Here is a 16,381-nt window from a genome sequence, read left to right as displayed (position 1 = left end):
TTTTGCTAAAAGTATTCTGGTGCTTACACACATCTTCGAAATCCAAAACCTCTGACATCAAGTAATGCATTAAGTACGTAACAGTAGTGTTCTATAAAAAAAGAAAATAATGTTTAAACCTCCTTGTATGACAATGTTCCTCCCTGGCTATTCCTCTGATCACTTATCTTGCCACAGCAGACCCAGCATTTCCTTTGTATTCACAGTGAGCCATTTTTCTAAGCTCCACAATAAAGACAGACACTTTAATCAAAAATATCTTCTGGAGGGCAAGATGGAAGACATTAGCAAAGCTGGAGAAACAACATTTGCTGTGCAGCCAGACAGTGATAGCACTCTGTGCCAGCTTAGCCATGTCTGCCCACAGGACATCCCTTCACATAATGTCCACTGGGTCATTTAGCACACAAGAGGAGACCTGGCCAGCAAAATGTTTGGATGCTGGTAGATGAGTGTGTCCAAACTGGCCCAGCTATTGAGGCTTGCAATGTGATATCACACGGAGCCATGTAGGTACTGATGCCATCCTGCATGCTTTACTGTTAAATTGCTGTTCCTGCACAAATGATCTATTCCATCACACAACACCTGACCCACAGAAAGACATTTCTGCCTCTCTAACAAGGTGAATACTACAAGAAATATCAGTAGCAGAAATTGTGTGCTGGGCTGGATACCACAAATTACTGGAAACCTTTGAAAAGGTTGAACAGGTTTCCAATAAGGGCCAAGTCACATCTTTCTTATGCCATGTTCTCATATTATTGGAGGGAAGACAGAGATTGAACAGATCTCCATTCGAATAACTTGTGAAAGATCAGTCGTTGAATTGTGGTTGAATGATTACAGAGAAGTCTTGTGAGGATTAAAGACATGCATGTGAATGCTATTTAAAATGGTGCAGAAGTTGAGTTATGCTTTCATTGTACCTTTACTTGGTCATTAGGGATGTTCTTCATAGCAGTAATTTACAAGTACAAAGGGGCTCAAGTCATTAGAAGAACTCTTTCAGCAAGCCGCTTGGTCTGGTTCACTTTGTGCTTGATTGCTATCCGGTGTGTCTTTAAATAATTGGATTCTCCCCAGCACCTGATGATTTAAAGACTCACCTGATGGCAATCAACCACAAAGTGAATAGGATGAAACAGCATGCTTAACACGAAGTTCATTACTTAAATAGAATAATGTGTATGTGTAAAATAGTGTCTTTCTGAGTCTCCTGGTGTGCATTAGAACTTGGATTTATTTTGGTTGACAGCATTAACAGTTAATTTTATAGTTTCACCCAACTTCAGTATGTTCCTTTGTCTCTCCTTTTAGTGTTCAGCGTCTTCCTGGACAGGTAAATATTTCCCTTTGTTGAACTTCTATTGTTCTTGAGACAAAATGTTGCTCATCAGACTCATCACACAATTTTTGATGAAAATGTCCAAGGCTCCAACTCACGGTCATGGTGTTGGCTGACAATCACCAAATCACCTGCAATATCTGTCTGCATCTAAATCTACTGTTTATAGTTACTGGTCATTTTCTGGAAAGTTAGCCTTTAATAATAGGTCATACTGCTTTTCTTCCCTGGCATTCAGCACCGACCTTTGGCTGATATGTGGGATTTGTGCAATGAATGTGACTTGGCGCCTGTAAGACAGCCAAGTGATGCCTGCCTACTTAGCAGAGACAAGTGAAAGGTCAGTGCACTCCTGGTGCTTAGAGGTTCAAGACTCAAGTCAACAGATTCAAACCTGCGGCTGAAAATCAATCATGCCCTTCAGAAGAGTGAAAGCGCTTTACACCTTCTAGCTGTGATTCCGAGGAGGGGGGATAACATGAGATGGATGGATAAACAGAAAGAAATAGAGAGGACTGAAGTTGTTTTTTGTAATGTATGTTTTCAGTGAGGCATGCGTGTGGGAAAGCACATAGGGTTTACAGCTAACCCTTTAAATGCCTGGCAAAGAGCATGGATGAGTAGGCTGTGAGCACCTCTATCCCTTGTGTACATGTCTGGCAAGACAACAGTTGAAGGAAAGCTGCCAAGAAAAGAGCTGTATGCTATGAAAGCATGTCATCTGCCTAATTACTCAATAATTACAGCCTTGTCTGAATTGGAAATGAGGTATAGATGGATTTGTTTTCTCTATAAATAATACATGCTATTTTTCTGTAGATGTCTTGAAGAACAGATGGAGGGCACACAGTAGAGTTCATGTCTTCAATATAATTCCTATAAAATGAGCAGACATGTTTTTTCCTTCAATTTGACAAGTCATTTATTGCTTTTTTGATGAGTGGCTAATGGTCGTCGAGTCAATTTTGGCTTGTATTTCAAGCTACAAGTTATGTCTACTTCAGGTACTGTGGAGCCATTTGTGAGTGCGACTGCTGAGAACATTAAATCAATGGTTACACTGTGGTCAGGCATCCACAGAAAATGTACACAGGCAGTCTCCATGGACTGTAAACATCAAGAAACTGCAGGAAAGAGACATATAAAACCCCAAACTTTGAGCTATTACCAACGACATGCACATTCATGGCCAGAGTAAGAATGTGTAAAGGAGAAATGGGAAAGCTACAGCTCAAGGCTGAGACAAATTATTTTTCTATCTATATAAATGGCACCTTTAAGATTATTATTTGTTTTAAATGTGCATGTCGATGTTTGCGTGGCGGAGCAAACAACATGCCTTTACAGTGATTTCAGCATACTGTCACTAATTGTGTCATTAGTGGGGTGGCAAGTATAAGTAGTGACAAGCTGTTTGTTTATTGTAATAATACTCAATGTTGACACCGTTGACTATGCTAACAGTATAACTTGGTGCTCTTTTCATTCAAGGTTGCCAGACTGCATATTAATGTGACAGGTATGGCACAACATCTGCTGTCTGTGATTACAGTGAACTAAATAATGGCTTGACATTTAATTCCCAAATGATATCCTCTTCAATCACTTTGAATACCAACTTTTGAAATATATAGCGGTAACATACAAACAACTTTAATCATGCTATTGAAAAGCACAGATGTACCAAAAATATGTGATATACTTCTAGTGGCATGTGTTTAAATGACAATTGGACTCAACAAAAATAACTGTTTAGGCCAAAGAGGTTAAGGAGTAATATGTAACAAATTACCATTTAATAACACCAAGCACTCAACTTCTAAATGAAGTCACGGATTTATAGAGAGATGCACACATCTACAGGCACACAGAAAGCTACAGTGAGGAGAGAAGCAAAGGGAAGACAAAGTGAGAACTGACAGAGAGAGAGAGATATAAGCCGAGGGAAAAAACTCAGGGGATGCTGGGGCTTTTGGATGGGGGGGGGGGGCTGAGGGAGAAGGAGAGCAAAATGACATACTCAGGAGCAGTGAGGCAAAAGTCTCATGTGATTTAGAGTAGATTTAGAAGGGGAAGTGCTGCGGGGGAGATAAGCAGCACGGAAAACTGCTCAGACCACAGGTTTGCAACACTTGGGCCAGAGAAGTAGCCTCAGTACAGGAGGCAAATTCAGAGTGGGACCATGTCAGATAGCAGCTTACCCCTCCTTGTCGCTAGCCACACACACAGTGGAAATACATATTCATTCCCTTCCCAAGTGCCCAGTGCTAAAGACTTCCCCAAAGGATTGAGTCCGTGAGTTCAATGTAAATGAGCATGCACAGTGGTTTAATGATAGGGCTCTCAAAAGGTCTCTCCCCCACCAAAACATCTCAAATGTAATATCTTTGTTCAAGCACATTAGCCATAATTCATTCACATATTCTATTTGAAATAAAAAAAAAGCAATTGATAAAGCATTTTAATGATTACAAAATGAGTTTAAACTGCACAAGGGATTTTTTGGATAGTAGTTGGAAGGGCTGCATGATAAGTTGTATTTAAATTACAATCATTGCATCTATGCAACTTCATTCTTACATGACCACAATCCTGCTGTAAAACAATTAACCGGTAGATCCACTCTTAATGTCTGCCTTGATAGACTGTGGGTGACTATCTACTACGTTTGAGAGAAATATCAAAGTAACAGGGTAAAAGAACAAAGCTTTGACAACCATTAAAACACACACTTGCAGTAGATGCATTTATCAAGATGACACTATCAAAGCCCTGAAAGTTTGGGCAGGAAATGCTTCTGGATTGCAATAGAACTGAAGGTAAAAAGTAAAAAAAAGATGTATAAATTAAAAACACTTATTATATAAGTCACAGTCATAATCTTGGGTCTTCTAGATCCAAGCAAAAACGAATGCAATAAATATTTAAATCCAAGTTTTTTTTCACTATGAATTGTAGGAGAACATTTGATTTGAGCAAGAATATTATTATTCTTATCAAATAATCTCAAAGTAACCCCTGCAGGGAGCCGTGCATACTGTTGGCTTAACAAGCTGTTATAGCACATACAGATCCAGCAGAGCAACACTGCCATTCCAGTGGGCTGACTACTGTCAAATCGACAGATACAAGTTCAATATTCTCTCTTGTTTTTGGCCCTAAACTAAAAAGCTTAATGCATGTAAAGCTGCAGAGTTGGTTGGCAATTCTCTGTAGGCTCAGCAATACAAGCAACTATTTGCTAACAACTATTTATCCTGATGCAGGTTTAAAACAAATGTCAGGTACTGAACAAACAAATGTGTCTTAGCATAAGGTGTTTTGCTCAAACCTTTAAAAAGCCATGGGCAACTGCTGCTACAGTAGCATCTAGGGTATGAACCATTTACTTTAGCCAACAATGACTAGGAGCCGCTCATCTCCCTCTGACAGATGGAAGGGCCCCGCTATAAAGCAGGAGTAGAAATCATTAAGTCAGGCAAAGCCCTGCAGAGTTGTTTTAATTGTGGGCTCTGAAGCTGAAGGCATAGCTCACCTGATTGCTGCCATAACTAACTGCCTTTACAGAGACAGATGATATCTTCTGTGGACGTTTAGAGAGTGATTTGTGTTCAGGAGGATCCTCAGGGAGAAGACGATAGGGAGAGATAGAGAGGCGAGGAATGATGAGCAGATTGGACGCTCTCCGCTGGAGAGAGCCTCGTCCAGCAGGAGAGGCTCGAGCACCTGGCTAATGCTTTCACAACTCACAATTTACAGCAGGCCTGCCACTGTGTATGGTTAGCACTGTCAATATGACGCCTACAGAGGTTGGTACCTATGGTCCTGACCTTCTGTGTGTGTGTGTCAGACACAGCACTCATTCAAAGTGTAATCAATGGCCTTTCAAAGGGCTATGCTGCTGCGCCTGTGTATCAATCACTGAATAAAGCTGAGCAACGGGAGAACGTGAGCGCACACACAAAGTGCTGGATTACAAAAGATGTATGCAGTGCACACAAACTCATCTGTATAAGAAATACACAAGTACCAACACATATGCACAGTCAAGCGGGCACTCATTGTCAAAAGCAAGTGAGATGTAAACAAAGAAAGACACACACCTCAACTGATGTGCTGACAGGGTTACAGTTAGGGCAGGATTTACATTCCTGTGTTATGCATTCATGCATATCAAATTCTTTTACAGAAGAAAGTCTGCCAACTCTTAAGTAAATCAGTTAGTAAATCAATCCACTTAAAACAAGCATTTCTTGAAGCTCCCGGAGACTGCATTGTGCCAGGTAACGTTGCTATCAGGCCATAAAAAGCTTCAGGGTCAGTCTAGATAGAATCTCCTCAAAGTGCAGAAGAGCCAAATGGACAGCAACTGTTAATGCCAGTACTCAGAAGCAGGTTAGGAACTTCTTGGAAGCCTCCTGAGTCACAGTACAAACAGAGCCCTGGCCCCGTACAGCCGTATATCGCATGTGTAGCAGTAAGTCATGTAAGAGCACTTTAGATTATGTTCCCTCATCCTGCATCTCTCTCAGCCAGTTTAACAGTCTAAACACTTAATCTTGTCAAAAGCGACTCTTAATAAACTCAGAGGGAAGCTCGGCTCTACCCTCAGAGAGAAACAAATGCGGTTTACAGCAGTGATGATCTGCAGCGTCTAACCCGAAGCGCTAATGCATATTTATACTCAAAACTCATTAATCAGTCATGCACGGAAAAGACGGCACGATAAAGACGGAGACAGAATCACAACTGGTGCCACTGGCTGAGCACAGTAATGGGCAGATAGCTATCGTTATTACAAAAATGATAAATGTATGAAGAATAGTGACTTCACAGCCCTTCCCCACAGCTCAAGGGAGAATATATGATTTACCTAGAGATGAAATATTTATGAATGTATATCTGAAGCTGAATGGAAGATGTGACCACAGATGTAAATGTGTGAGAAGGTGTTTTTGAGATACTTTGTCTACTCCCTCCTGCCTTTATCACTGTCCCTCCCTGTCTGGCGCTTCAGCCTAAGCTGCTCTTTGACGTGTGAATTTACGGGCGGAGGCAGCTGCATCAACAGTGTGTCCAGCAGACGTACCTGTACTCTTCCTGGGTGAAGATCGGGATGCGGGAAGGCTGAAGAACAGTGATCTCCACCATTGTGCTGTTAGTCTTCACCGGCTCTCCATCATCAAAGGCTATCACAAACAACTGCAGTGGGCAGGAGAGCAGACATAAGCAACCCTCACATGCAAATGCAAGCAAAACATTATTATTATTTTCCACCACACTACTTCTCACTACACAAGTAATTCCCTTTCTGAGGTTGCCAGGCATTTTTCATAGACATGTTCTGCATCCTAATAAAGAAAGACTGGCAAAATAGGATCTGGGAAGCAGCCTGCAAAGCTCCCAGAGAGCAAGTATGAATGTATTGATCTGCATTCATAGACTGTGGAGACTTGAGCCTCGGGGGAAGCAGGGGGGAGATAGGCAGGAGGACAATAAACACTGACACATTTGTAAAGAAACTAAGAAATAAAACAAGAAAGGACAGTGGTAACAAGACAACATGGGAGGGTAAGCGGCACATTTGGACCTTATATCCCCATGTAACCTGCTCCCAACTAGACATGTTCCTTTCTTCTTAAATCAGCAAAAAAACAACATGTGGGCACTCAGGAGGGACTTCGATCGATCGATAGGAAAACTCAATATTACTGGTCAAAGACACAAGACAGGCAATACCACTAGTAATTATACCCTAAAACTGTTGTTTGATAATAAAAAAACAGCTGGTTGTCACTGCAGCTTATAGCACAGTAAAACCCATCGACTGTATATATAAAAATAGTACAACATGCAAGGCAGAGAGCTGAATATGAGAAGCAGCCAGTGTCTATGCGGTTTAAAAGAACACTGTGATTATTGTATTTCTGACATACAGCGGAATGATATCTTAAAGCTATTTTTTGATCAAATAATACATTATACAAGTCAGAGCCACCATAATGATGTTTTAATTGTTCTCTCAACATCATTGAACATAATGACATACATCATTCAAGGAATCCTTGAGAAAAGTTGAATGAATTAATAAAAGAAGATAAATGAGTGCCGAACCTGACAGTATAACCATTAATGACAAACAGTGGACTAGGTGTCTTGACTAATTAACAGTATAATAGTAATAGCTTGGAAGGAGGACATTCAAAAAGCAGGAGAAGTTAATCATCACTATTGACACCATAATTACTGCCACTGACCTTAAAGGTGACACTGGGCTCCTCATTGAGGTTGACCTTAGTGATGATTCTTCCAGTTTCCTCTTCCACATCAAAGATGCTCCCGCTGTACGGTGACATGTCCTGGTCCACTCTGTAGCGGACAAAACTTGCCGGAGTGCCCTGGAGGAAGGAGAAAGAAGAACATGAACCACATCAATCCAGACGTCCAGACACCACCTTTCACTTTTCACAAAAACAATCCAACGGTGAAAATGAGAGGGTATGTCCGAGTTATCCGGTTCTGCAAATTTGACAAGGGTGAAGCGATATTGCTTAGACATACAACTTAATTGTTGTTACATTGTGTGTCCTCATTATGCAACAGAGCTGAAGTAGTTTAATGAGAAAAGGTTGCTCTTCACTCTGTGTAACCTGAAAAATTACCCTAATTTCTCACTTCCCTCTCTCCTCATCAGACAGTCTAATGTAAACCATTAATTGATTCAGACCTTTTCCCTTTCATTTGGAATAAAAAACTTCTCCATTAAACCCACCCTTTTAGTCTCCAGAGTAACACACTTTTACATTCATTAGCGAGAGTCTGGACTTTAATATGACCCTTTGATTAACATCTATCATGGTCCCTGATTACTAATCATCTCTATATCTAATTTTCTCCCAGTTTTCTCCCTTTGGACCCCAAATCCAGTCTGCTTCTTAATAAGCTTTTTAAAAGCTCTGCTGCCTTTGCCTGAACTGATTTCCCTCCCAAGGGACGGGGTACAAACCTGGGGCTAGAGAGAGAGGTAAATCATGGCATGGATATCCATGACCAGTGGCAGTGGATCCCTGGGGAGGCTTACTCACACAAATGTGTCTCTAAGAGGTTGAACAACTATCTAAGTGAATTCACTAAAGGGATTCTCAGAAAAAGGTCCTCATCTCTAAAAGCTCTTCAACTTGTTTTCTAACATGAAATGTTAGGCATGTCAGGAACATTCATGAAAAGAAATCTTCCACAAAAGAATCTCATACAGGGACTTTGGTAGGAAGACCTTCACAATGACGGCAGCACTTAACGTTGTAAATATTTAGCTCAGTGCTAACCATATTATGAACATTTTAGTAAACTTATTTTTCATCCTACTAGTATTGTAAGTTTTCCTTTTGAAACCCATTTGTCTAAATTAGCTTTAAAAGGTCATGAAGAAATAAAAACAAACCATCAAATAATCCATATTAAGATAATAACTTCCCTAACTAATAACACAATACCTTTCAAATTGTGTTTTTCATATTAACCTGTGCATACTGTACAAATCTAAAGGGAACGTTTTTTTCCAGGATCGGAGTAAAGTGCTGAGATACACTTTTCCAGTAACATCTGATTTTGCCCTCCTCTACAGACCTTTTCGACTCACAGATTATTAATCTTTTATGTGACAGAGTAATTGTCCTGGCTGCGTCATTAACATTGCAGATATGTGACGAGGAATATAGACATACAGAACTTGCATCAAATAAATCTTGCTTATTGCAACAATAATGCTTTTTTATTCATGAATTGCTTTTCTTGTATTTTTTTAAACACAAATCCAATTCTCTTCAGTATAAAATGTTCAAACAACTTAGTTTTTATTAGGATTGTTTGAAAACGACTGAAAGACCAGTGAAGAAATAGGGGGAATCTCATCTTCACACAGTTCTGTGCTGTGATAAACGATGCCACAGAAAAAATGCACATGTGTGGAATATCTGTAACCCCATATGCTCAAGCAATCTGCGCTTTCATGCAACCTCACAAACACTTGACCTCAATGCCATGTTTCAGCCTCCTTGAGCGGAAAACTGTAGGCGCCAGAGGCTGAGGAAGTTTTCTGGACTAAGCAGCTAAACATAAACGTTTTAGTAACAAATAACAGTATAAAAAGCTTCTTCCTGGAACATTTGTCTGCATGGTGATCTCCCTTCTTATTCAGGGTGATATTAACTTTGAGGTTAGTATCGCTACTCCCAAGATGTGGGTGGGTAGATATTATGCCCTCTTTTTTTACATTTAGGAACAAATAGAAGAGGTAATGCACACCATTATATCAGACAGATTATGCATTTTCCGTGTTTGTCGCATCAAGACTACAAGCCAGAGTGTTTCCCCTTCTCGCTTTCTTTCTTTGAGTGCGCAGGTTTTTAGGAGCCAGTGTAATATATTGTGTGTGTGTGTGTGTACAACGTTGTGTGTATATTTAGCAAGCATTAGACTAAGCCCTTTTCAACCAGAGGAATCTATGACAGGTGTCCTGTCAATAAAATGCTTTGAGCTCCCAAATCCAGGTCAATAAGAGACTGGGTTAGTCCGCTCCTGTTAGAAAATCTAATCCCTCTGTCTGTCAAACCACTTCCCAGAGTCACTCCCATGTCTCTCTGGCTACCGCTATGCTCATGGTAACACAATGATTTCTTACATATCATTTGGGTCTTAGCACAGTTGAATATTTTTTTACTACACAAGATTGCTGTATGAGAACTGCTCAGGGGAAAAAAATCCTGTATAAGGGGGAACAGTTCACATTAAAAAGAATGATTTCATGGTTGCAAAGGCAGTGAGGGGGAGAAGGGGTGGGGAGGGGAAGCAGGAGGAGGGAGAATCACCCTCTGAGAGGAGAAATGAGATGTACAGCAGTCATTGTGGCGCTCTAGAGATTTTTTACCACCCACAGCTGGGACTGACAGGCCTCCACATCCCTCAGTGTTTACGTGCAGCAGAGACTACACCCAGCCCTGGTGAGATCCTATCAGCAGGAGGGCCACTAATAACAAGCATCAAATCCAGCCATACAGGGCTCCACTCAAAAACACATTCAGAGCTGGAGGCTATTAGGGCAAGGCAGGGAAGTCACTGGGTGTTTCTTATTCCCCCTTTTTTCTCTCAGTGAAAATTGGAAAAAAAACAAGAACAAGGGAAAAAAAGACTGATGTGAGAGGAGAAGCTGTTTTGGTGAAATCTCAAGTGCAAACAAAAAAAAAGAGGAGATGGGAGCAAGAAGGATGCTGACTCACCAAGAGCAATACAATATTAAGGTGGGTGGAACTGCCAATAAAAGAAGTTCAGCTCAGGTGAATAACATGACACCCTCTCAGGACATGTGCTATCATAAACATACATCTGGACAGACCTGAAGTAATAAACTGGAAAGGTCATGAGATTCATCTTCTAAGCATTTGTGTCATTTCATTCCTTGGTTTGCAGATTCCATAAAAAAGGGAAATAAATCTTCATAGCTCCAGTCCCAGGAGAAGCTGCTCAGATGAGGGGAAGCAGTCTGAGGAAACATGACGCTGTCTGAGGCAAGTGATGGATGACTCATACAAGCGATGGCGCTGAACAAGACCCCTTTACAAAAGCTCTAATGAGAGCATCGGAGTATTGAAAACATCTTTAAAAAGCATTGTGTGAAATGCTAGGGCTGACATTGGCTGATGTTCTGAGTGCACAACATGTAGTGAGTAGGTAAAATGCACAAAAGAAGGCTTTTATCTCCGTTACCCTTATTAAGCACACCGTTTGAGTCAACATGCTCGGTGTGCTTTGAAATGGAAACACCCCCATCTGCTAAGACTTGTGTATCTTTCATGTTTATAATATAAATGTGAAGTGTGGCAAATATTGTGTTTTATACTCACTGGTGGGTCTCGGTCCTCAGCAAAAACAGTTGTGATGACCGTTCCTTTCTCTGCATTGGGTGCCACCATGCCTGTATACAGGTCTTGGATAAAGATGGGGGAGAAGTCATTCATGTCCTAAAAAAAAAAAGAAAAGAGATTAAATGAATGTTAGTGTATCAGGTACGTTTCCGGGACATTTGTTACTATGGTTTCATGAAGTTATATGACATTATTGAGTCAGCAGAGAACAAATTGTTCAGCCACAGACTGCAGATTAACAGGTTATAGAGAACAGGGAGACGGATATGCTTTCCGTGACAGACCACATTTGGCAATAAAAGGGTCAAATACATTTATCACCGTAGTCTACGGCTACTTTCGCGATGCTGTCTGCATGCTGAAAAAGTTATATCGTAGCAGTGCAGATTTTGCAACTGCTGCTTTGTTTGATTTCTGCTAACACTTCCAGCAATTACTGTGGATTGAGGCAAACTTTCCCACTGCAGTAATTCACCATGCCCCAGGCTCTGTACTGTGTATCAGAGCTGAATGTGATTACATATAAACATATACATACACTGTTAACTGGAATAGTTACAGATAACAAATAATACATCCATATTCAAAATTGAAGATATACAATTAGCCCTTAAAATCTGAAAAATGTAGCCGGCAGATTAAAAGTCAAAGCTACGATATGAAAATTCAACCATTAAATGTATTTCCCCCCCCCCCCCCCCTAAGATTAATGTATTGGTTATAAATAATGACATCTAATTAAATTGCGAAAACATACTCTTACTGCCGCTGTGAAATTGAGTAATCCATAATTAATTTCATGTTTTTTTGTGTTTGGTATATCTATACTGATAAATGACAAAACGAGTTATTGTGTTAAGGATCTGAATGGTAATCAACAACATACATATGTATTGTAGGTTGATTTCAATCAAGATTTTCAAAAAGTTTTTAAAGAATAGAAAGAAAATAAGCCTAAATCTTAAGGCCGCTATGGTGCATTTACGGCTTGATGAGAAGACAACCATTACCGGGGTTTTCTGATCTATTGAATTTACAGTCTGATGTTTAATTGAAGACATATTGATCTCTTACTCCATATTTCTTTGCCCCTCTAGGCAATGAAACTGTTTTGTTGTAATTCAGTAATAAGTGTGATATATTTGTGATTCAGTAATATGCTGCTACACAGAGCACATATGGGAACTACACACCACCACTGCTTTTAATCACCTCTCCGAGTAAATAATGCACACCAGAGCTCTACCATTTTATTGGCCTGCAGGGAAATGAAATCTTGTTAACGGAGCAACCCCTTTCTTTGTGAGAATAAAAACTCAGGAAGCCATTCACCTATCTCTCAGGAATAGGTTATCTCTGTAGTATAACATCGGGAGTCTGATCCTCCCTTTTCTTGACTTTTCTGTTAATGTTTCATCGTTTTGACTGAGCCATGGGCAACAGCATGTGTTCTCTAAACTCAGTGTTGGAGGGCAGCCTCACTTTGATCTGAACACAGGTTCAGCATTTCCCAGCAGAAAATCTATGATTCGGCACCTACTTTGAACAACAAAGCCCGATCCTCGTGCTCCACGTGTTAACAGGACACATGCACAGATACACTTGGGTTTGCTTGAAGCATATACCTGTGCTACATACAGCATCTTTCCACAAAAACAGACACACACCTACAAATGAAAGGTGCCTGTCTTACACTTCCACAGTACAAAAATAGAAGAAAAGTTTCCCAAAGGGTCATTCAGGAAAAAAAAGACTCGCAGGACACTCAGTCCATCATTGTAAGGCATCCGACAAAAGGGACGACAACAAGATAACACAAGGAGAAATCAAACACAAACAACTTCAAATAACCCTCTAGAGGTGTTGTATGAGGAAGGAAATGGAATCAGTGGAATCAGCTCCAACTCCCGGTCCCCGAGAAGCCTGCGTGAATCCATTACGCTCATTGTAATTCATGTCTGCAATTTCAAATAGCAGACATTGGATTGATATCAGCGGCTGTGCAATGCCTTATCCTATCAAACACAGTTCCTGGGTGAGAGCACGAACACTGCAACAAAGCTTGTCCTTACCAGAGGACAAACTCACTCTACAGGTTTGGCAGGCCATGTGGCGAGCCTGCTTGAAAAAAGCTCAAATGCTCTTTTCCACTCAGGGTAATAAAGAGAGCTTTATTATGCAGAAGTTGAGTCCACTAGGGCTTGAGTGAATTTCTGGAGCAGAGATTAATGTGTATGCAAACATTTAGAAGCGCAGAATAGCTCACAGACTGAAAACACGGGCCCGTTAACACACACAAACGCGCACACAGACACACATTAATAGTACCACAACATAAGGCGTCTAATCCTCTCGTTGGGATTCAGCTGTGTTAATCTCTTGACAGGTTGTAAAGGGAATACAAGCTCCTGAAAAACCTGACATAATTGCTGTCACAAAGCTAATGGCTCATTGAGATCTGAAATAAGCACTGTGTTCAAGGCAGAAACAGCTATCCATCAAGTTCTCTTTGTCCTGATGAACTCTGCTGATGAGTCACCACATATTCAGTGCCAGAGCTGTTCTCCTGAGGGACAGAGAGGAAAAATGGTAGGAGAATAGATCAGTGAGAGGTTCTGCTGGACTGACCATCCAAGGGCTCTTACCGTGATGCGGACCGTGACTGTGGCCTGCCCAGGAGGCATGACCCCTTCATGGTCGACAGCTTCCACCTGGAAGGTGTACGAGGCCCCCATGCCCATAGCTGCCAGGTCCTCAAAGTCCAGTGTCTGCAGCACTGCTAACTCCCCCGTGACAGGGTTTAGAGAAAACAGCTGCCTGGCAGATTCAGTCTTGAACCGATACGTGACATTGGAGAAGAGGTCCGAGTCCACCGCCTTCGAGAAGTACAACCAAAAGTATGAGTGCGGAAAACATTTAATACACATTAAATAAAGCAGAAGACATGTGAGCAGATGGAAAGAGAGAGGAAGAGCCAAATATATGTTCTTACACATATATAAGCACTGTGGCTGTGGACAATGAATATTAATGTTTATATTTGAATTCTGCATTTTTATGCTGCAGGGGTTACTTACATCAATCATTTATAGGTTCCGATTAAATTAAACCACTAAAGGGAGCTTAAGTTGGTCCTCAACGCATCAAATCTCAACTTTCAAAGTAGACATAATTCACAAAGGCTGCAGCAATGGAAGATTAATAGATGCAGGTTATAGATGGTGGAACATGTAGTTGCTATGTTGTTGTGAGGATGCAAATTCCACACGGAGATACACACAATATTTATTGGTCCACACACAAAAGAAAAAGGAAATACATTAAAGTAAGCAGTCGTTTTTCAAGCTAACAAACTCATCGACTCCTCCATTTCTTAGGCTCTTCTCACGCTCTTAAGGTGTTTTGCCAGCCCCCTGTGTCTGTTAAAGAGTTGAGATGATGTTGTCAAGGAGACTAATGGTGTCACAGTGCTACTGTCATTTACCCCCCTTCACACTCAACTCTCACCCCTCTGCTTCTCACCCTCCCCCCTTACTTGATCTCTCTCTGGGAAAATGTCACTTTCAATATTCCAGCCATTACTTGCCTTCCACCACTCTGTGTTTGATCTGCATGCACATAGTGTCTTCAAACTTCATTTCCAAAGTGTTTTTAAAGTTGTGGAGCATTATAGTCATGTTTGCCAGGACAGCTGGACACATTATCCTCTACAAAAAGCTGGTTACGACTTGAGTAAAAGCTAGCTTCATGTCTCATTCTGTTTGAGTCTTAAAATGCCCAAAGAACTGTCATGAAAGGGGACACAAAAATGTTTCTCTCTGCTGTGTATATGAGGCTGTGTATGTTTCTGTCAGTGTAAATGTTTCCGTCTGGAAGCATCTGACATTTAAAAACAAAATTGCCTTCATTTGAATTTAAAAGATGCTAAAAGCTTGTTACAACAACTGTAGTTAAAGCTCTCATGCCACATCATATAAAGGAAGACATTTAAGGACGGAAAGACAACAATAACTTGAACACATTCAAAAGTACTTACGCTTAGCTTTAGGATCACAGTCCCTAAAGGGCTGTTCTCGGGTACGTTCACCACATAAGTTTGTTGGGAGAAGACTGGGCTGTTGTCATCGATATCCATGACCTGGATTGAGAGGGTCAAGGTGGTCCGCCGTGGATCTACGGCCCCATCTGAAGCTTCTACCACCAGGTCAAATTGGCTCCTGCGCTCCCGGTCGAGAGGCACTCTTGTGTAGATGCTGCCATTAGCGCTGATTGTGAACAAATCAGGATGATTCACAATCCGGTAGCGCACCTGGCCATTAAGCCCTGCATCTGGATCTGTGGCCTGAGGAACACAATCAGAAAGCTATCTGATAAAAGGTATATCATGCAAATACACCAGGTTTGTTAAAGGTCCCCTATTATACTGTTGTTCATCAATATATTATAGGTCTCAGATATATTCAAAACATGTCTCTGAAGTGTTTTGCTCAAAATACCAAACAGATCATGCATTGCAGCATCCCATAATCCCCTCTGTTTCAGCTCTGTTTCAAAAGTGTTGATTCTCTGTATGTTACTTTAGATGAAAATAAGGAGCCACTCCCCACGCCCCTCTGCGAGATATTTGGTAAAAAAGAACACAATGGTGCTCTAGGGGGAGATTCAGGTGATAAGGTGGGGGGTGTTACCTTGGTTGGTTATTCGCTAATGGTTACACAAGCCAAAAAAATCGTTATGACATCATAAAGTGGCCAAAATCTGATCAGCTCATTTTCAGACAGGTTTTTATATAAATGGAACAGGACAAAAAGTGAGCGAACATTTTTTCCTGAAACTTTCAGAATCTCTTAACACATGTTTATGTATAAAAGACATGAAAAAGTAGATTTTGCATAATAGGTGACCTTTAAGTCAGTGTAGGAATACAGGAACAAATATTGACTATTCATAATAATTAATGTCTCACAATGGCGTTCTTTGCTGATGTGATTCTCAACTAATCACCAATTATTACTGCTAAGCTCTCAAAGCAAGTTAGTGAACTACAATGCCTGTAATTCACTCCGTCATATCTGCACTCGTTTGAGAAGTGTTCTTTGCCAATGCAAACTTA

The 16,381-nt window shown here is 40.8% G+C and overlaps 1 protein-coding gene across 1 annotated transcript in view; it reads right to left on the bottom strand.

The window, feature by feature from the left end:
- The window catches only part of pcdh15a (protocadherin-related 15a), a 159,696-nt gene that overhangs the window by 42,298 nt on the left and 101,017 nt on the right, over positions 1-16,381 (bottom strand). Inside the window, exons 19-23 of the mRNA XM_034151808.1 lie at positions 15,305-15,610; positions 13,914-14,144; positions 11,248-11,364; positions 7,606-7,746; positions 6,438-6,550 (exon numbers count right to left, since the gene is read on the bottom strand). Of these exons, the coding sequence (XP_034007699.1) occupies positions 6,438-6,550; positions 7,606-7,746; positions 11,248-11,364; positions 13,914-14,144; positions 15,305-15,610 (908 nt within the window). The remainder of the gene's footprint in view (positions 1-6,437; positions 6,551-7,605; positions 7,747-11,247; positions 11,365-13,913; positions 14,145-15,304; positions 15,611-16,381) is intronic.

This window comes from Trematomus bernacchii, unplaced genomic scaffold, assembly GCF_902827165.1.
Source record: "Trematomus bernacchii unplaced genomic scaffold, fTreBer1.1, whole genome shotgun sequence".
Taxonomy (NCBI): Eukaryota; Metazoa; Chordata; class Actinopteri; order Perciformes; family Nototheniidae; genus Trematomus; species Trematomus bernacchii.
The sequence above is the reverse complement of the archived record's forward strand: the minus strand, read 5'-3'. Positions and strand labels throughout refer to the sequence as shown.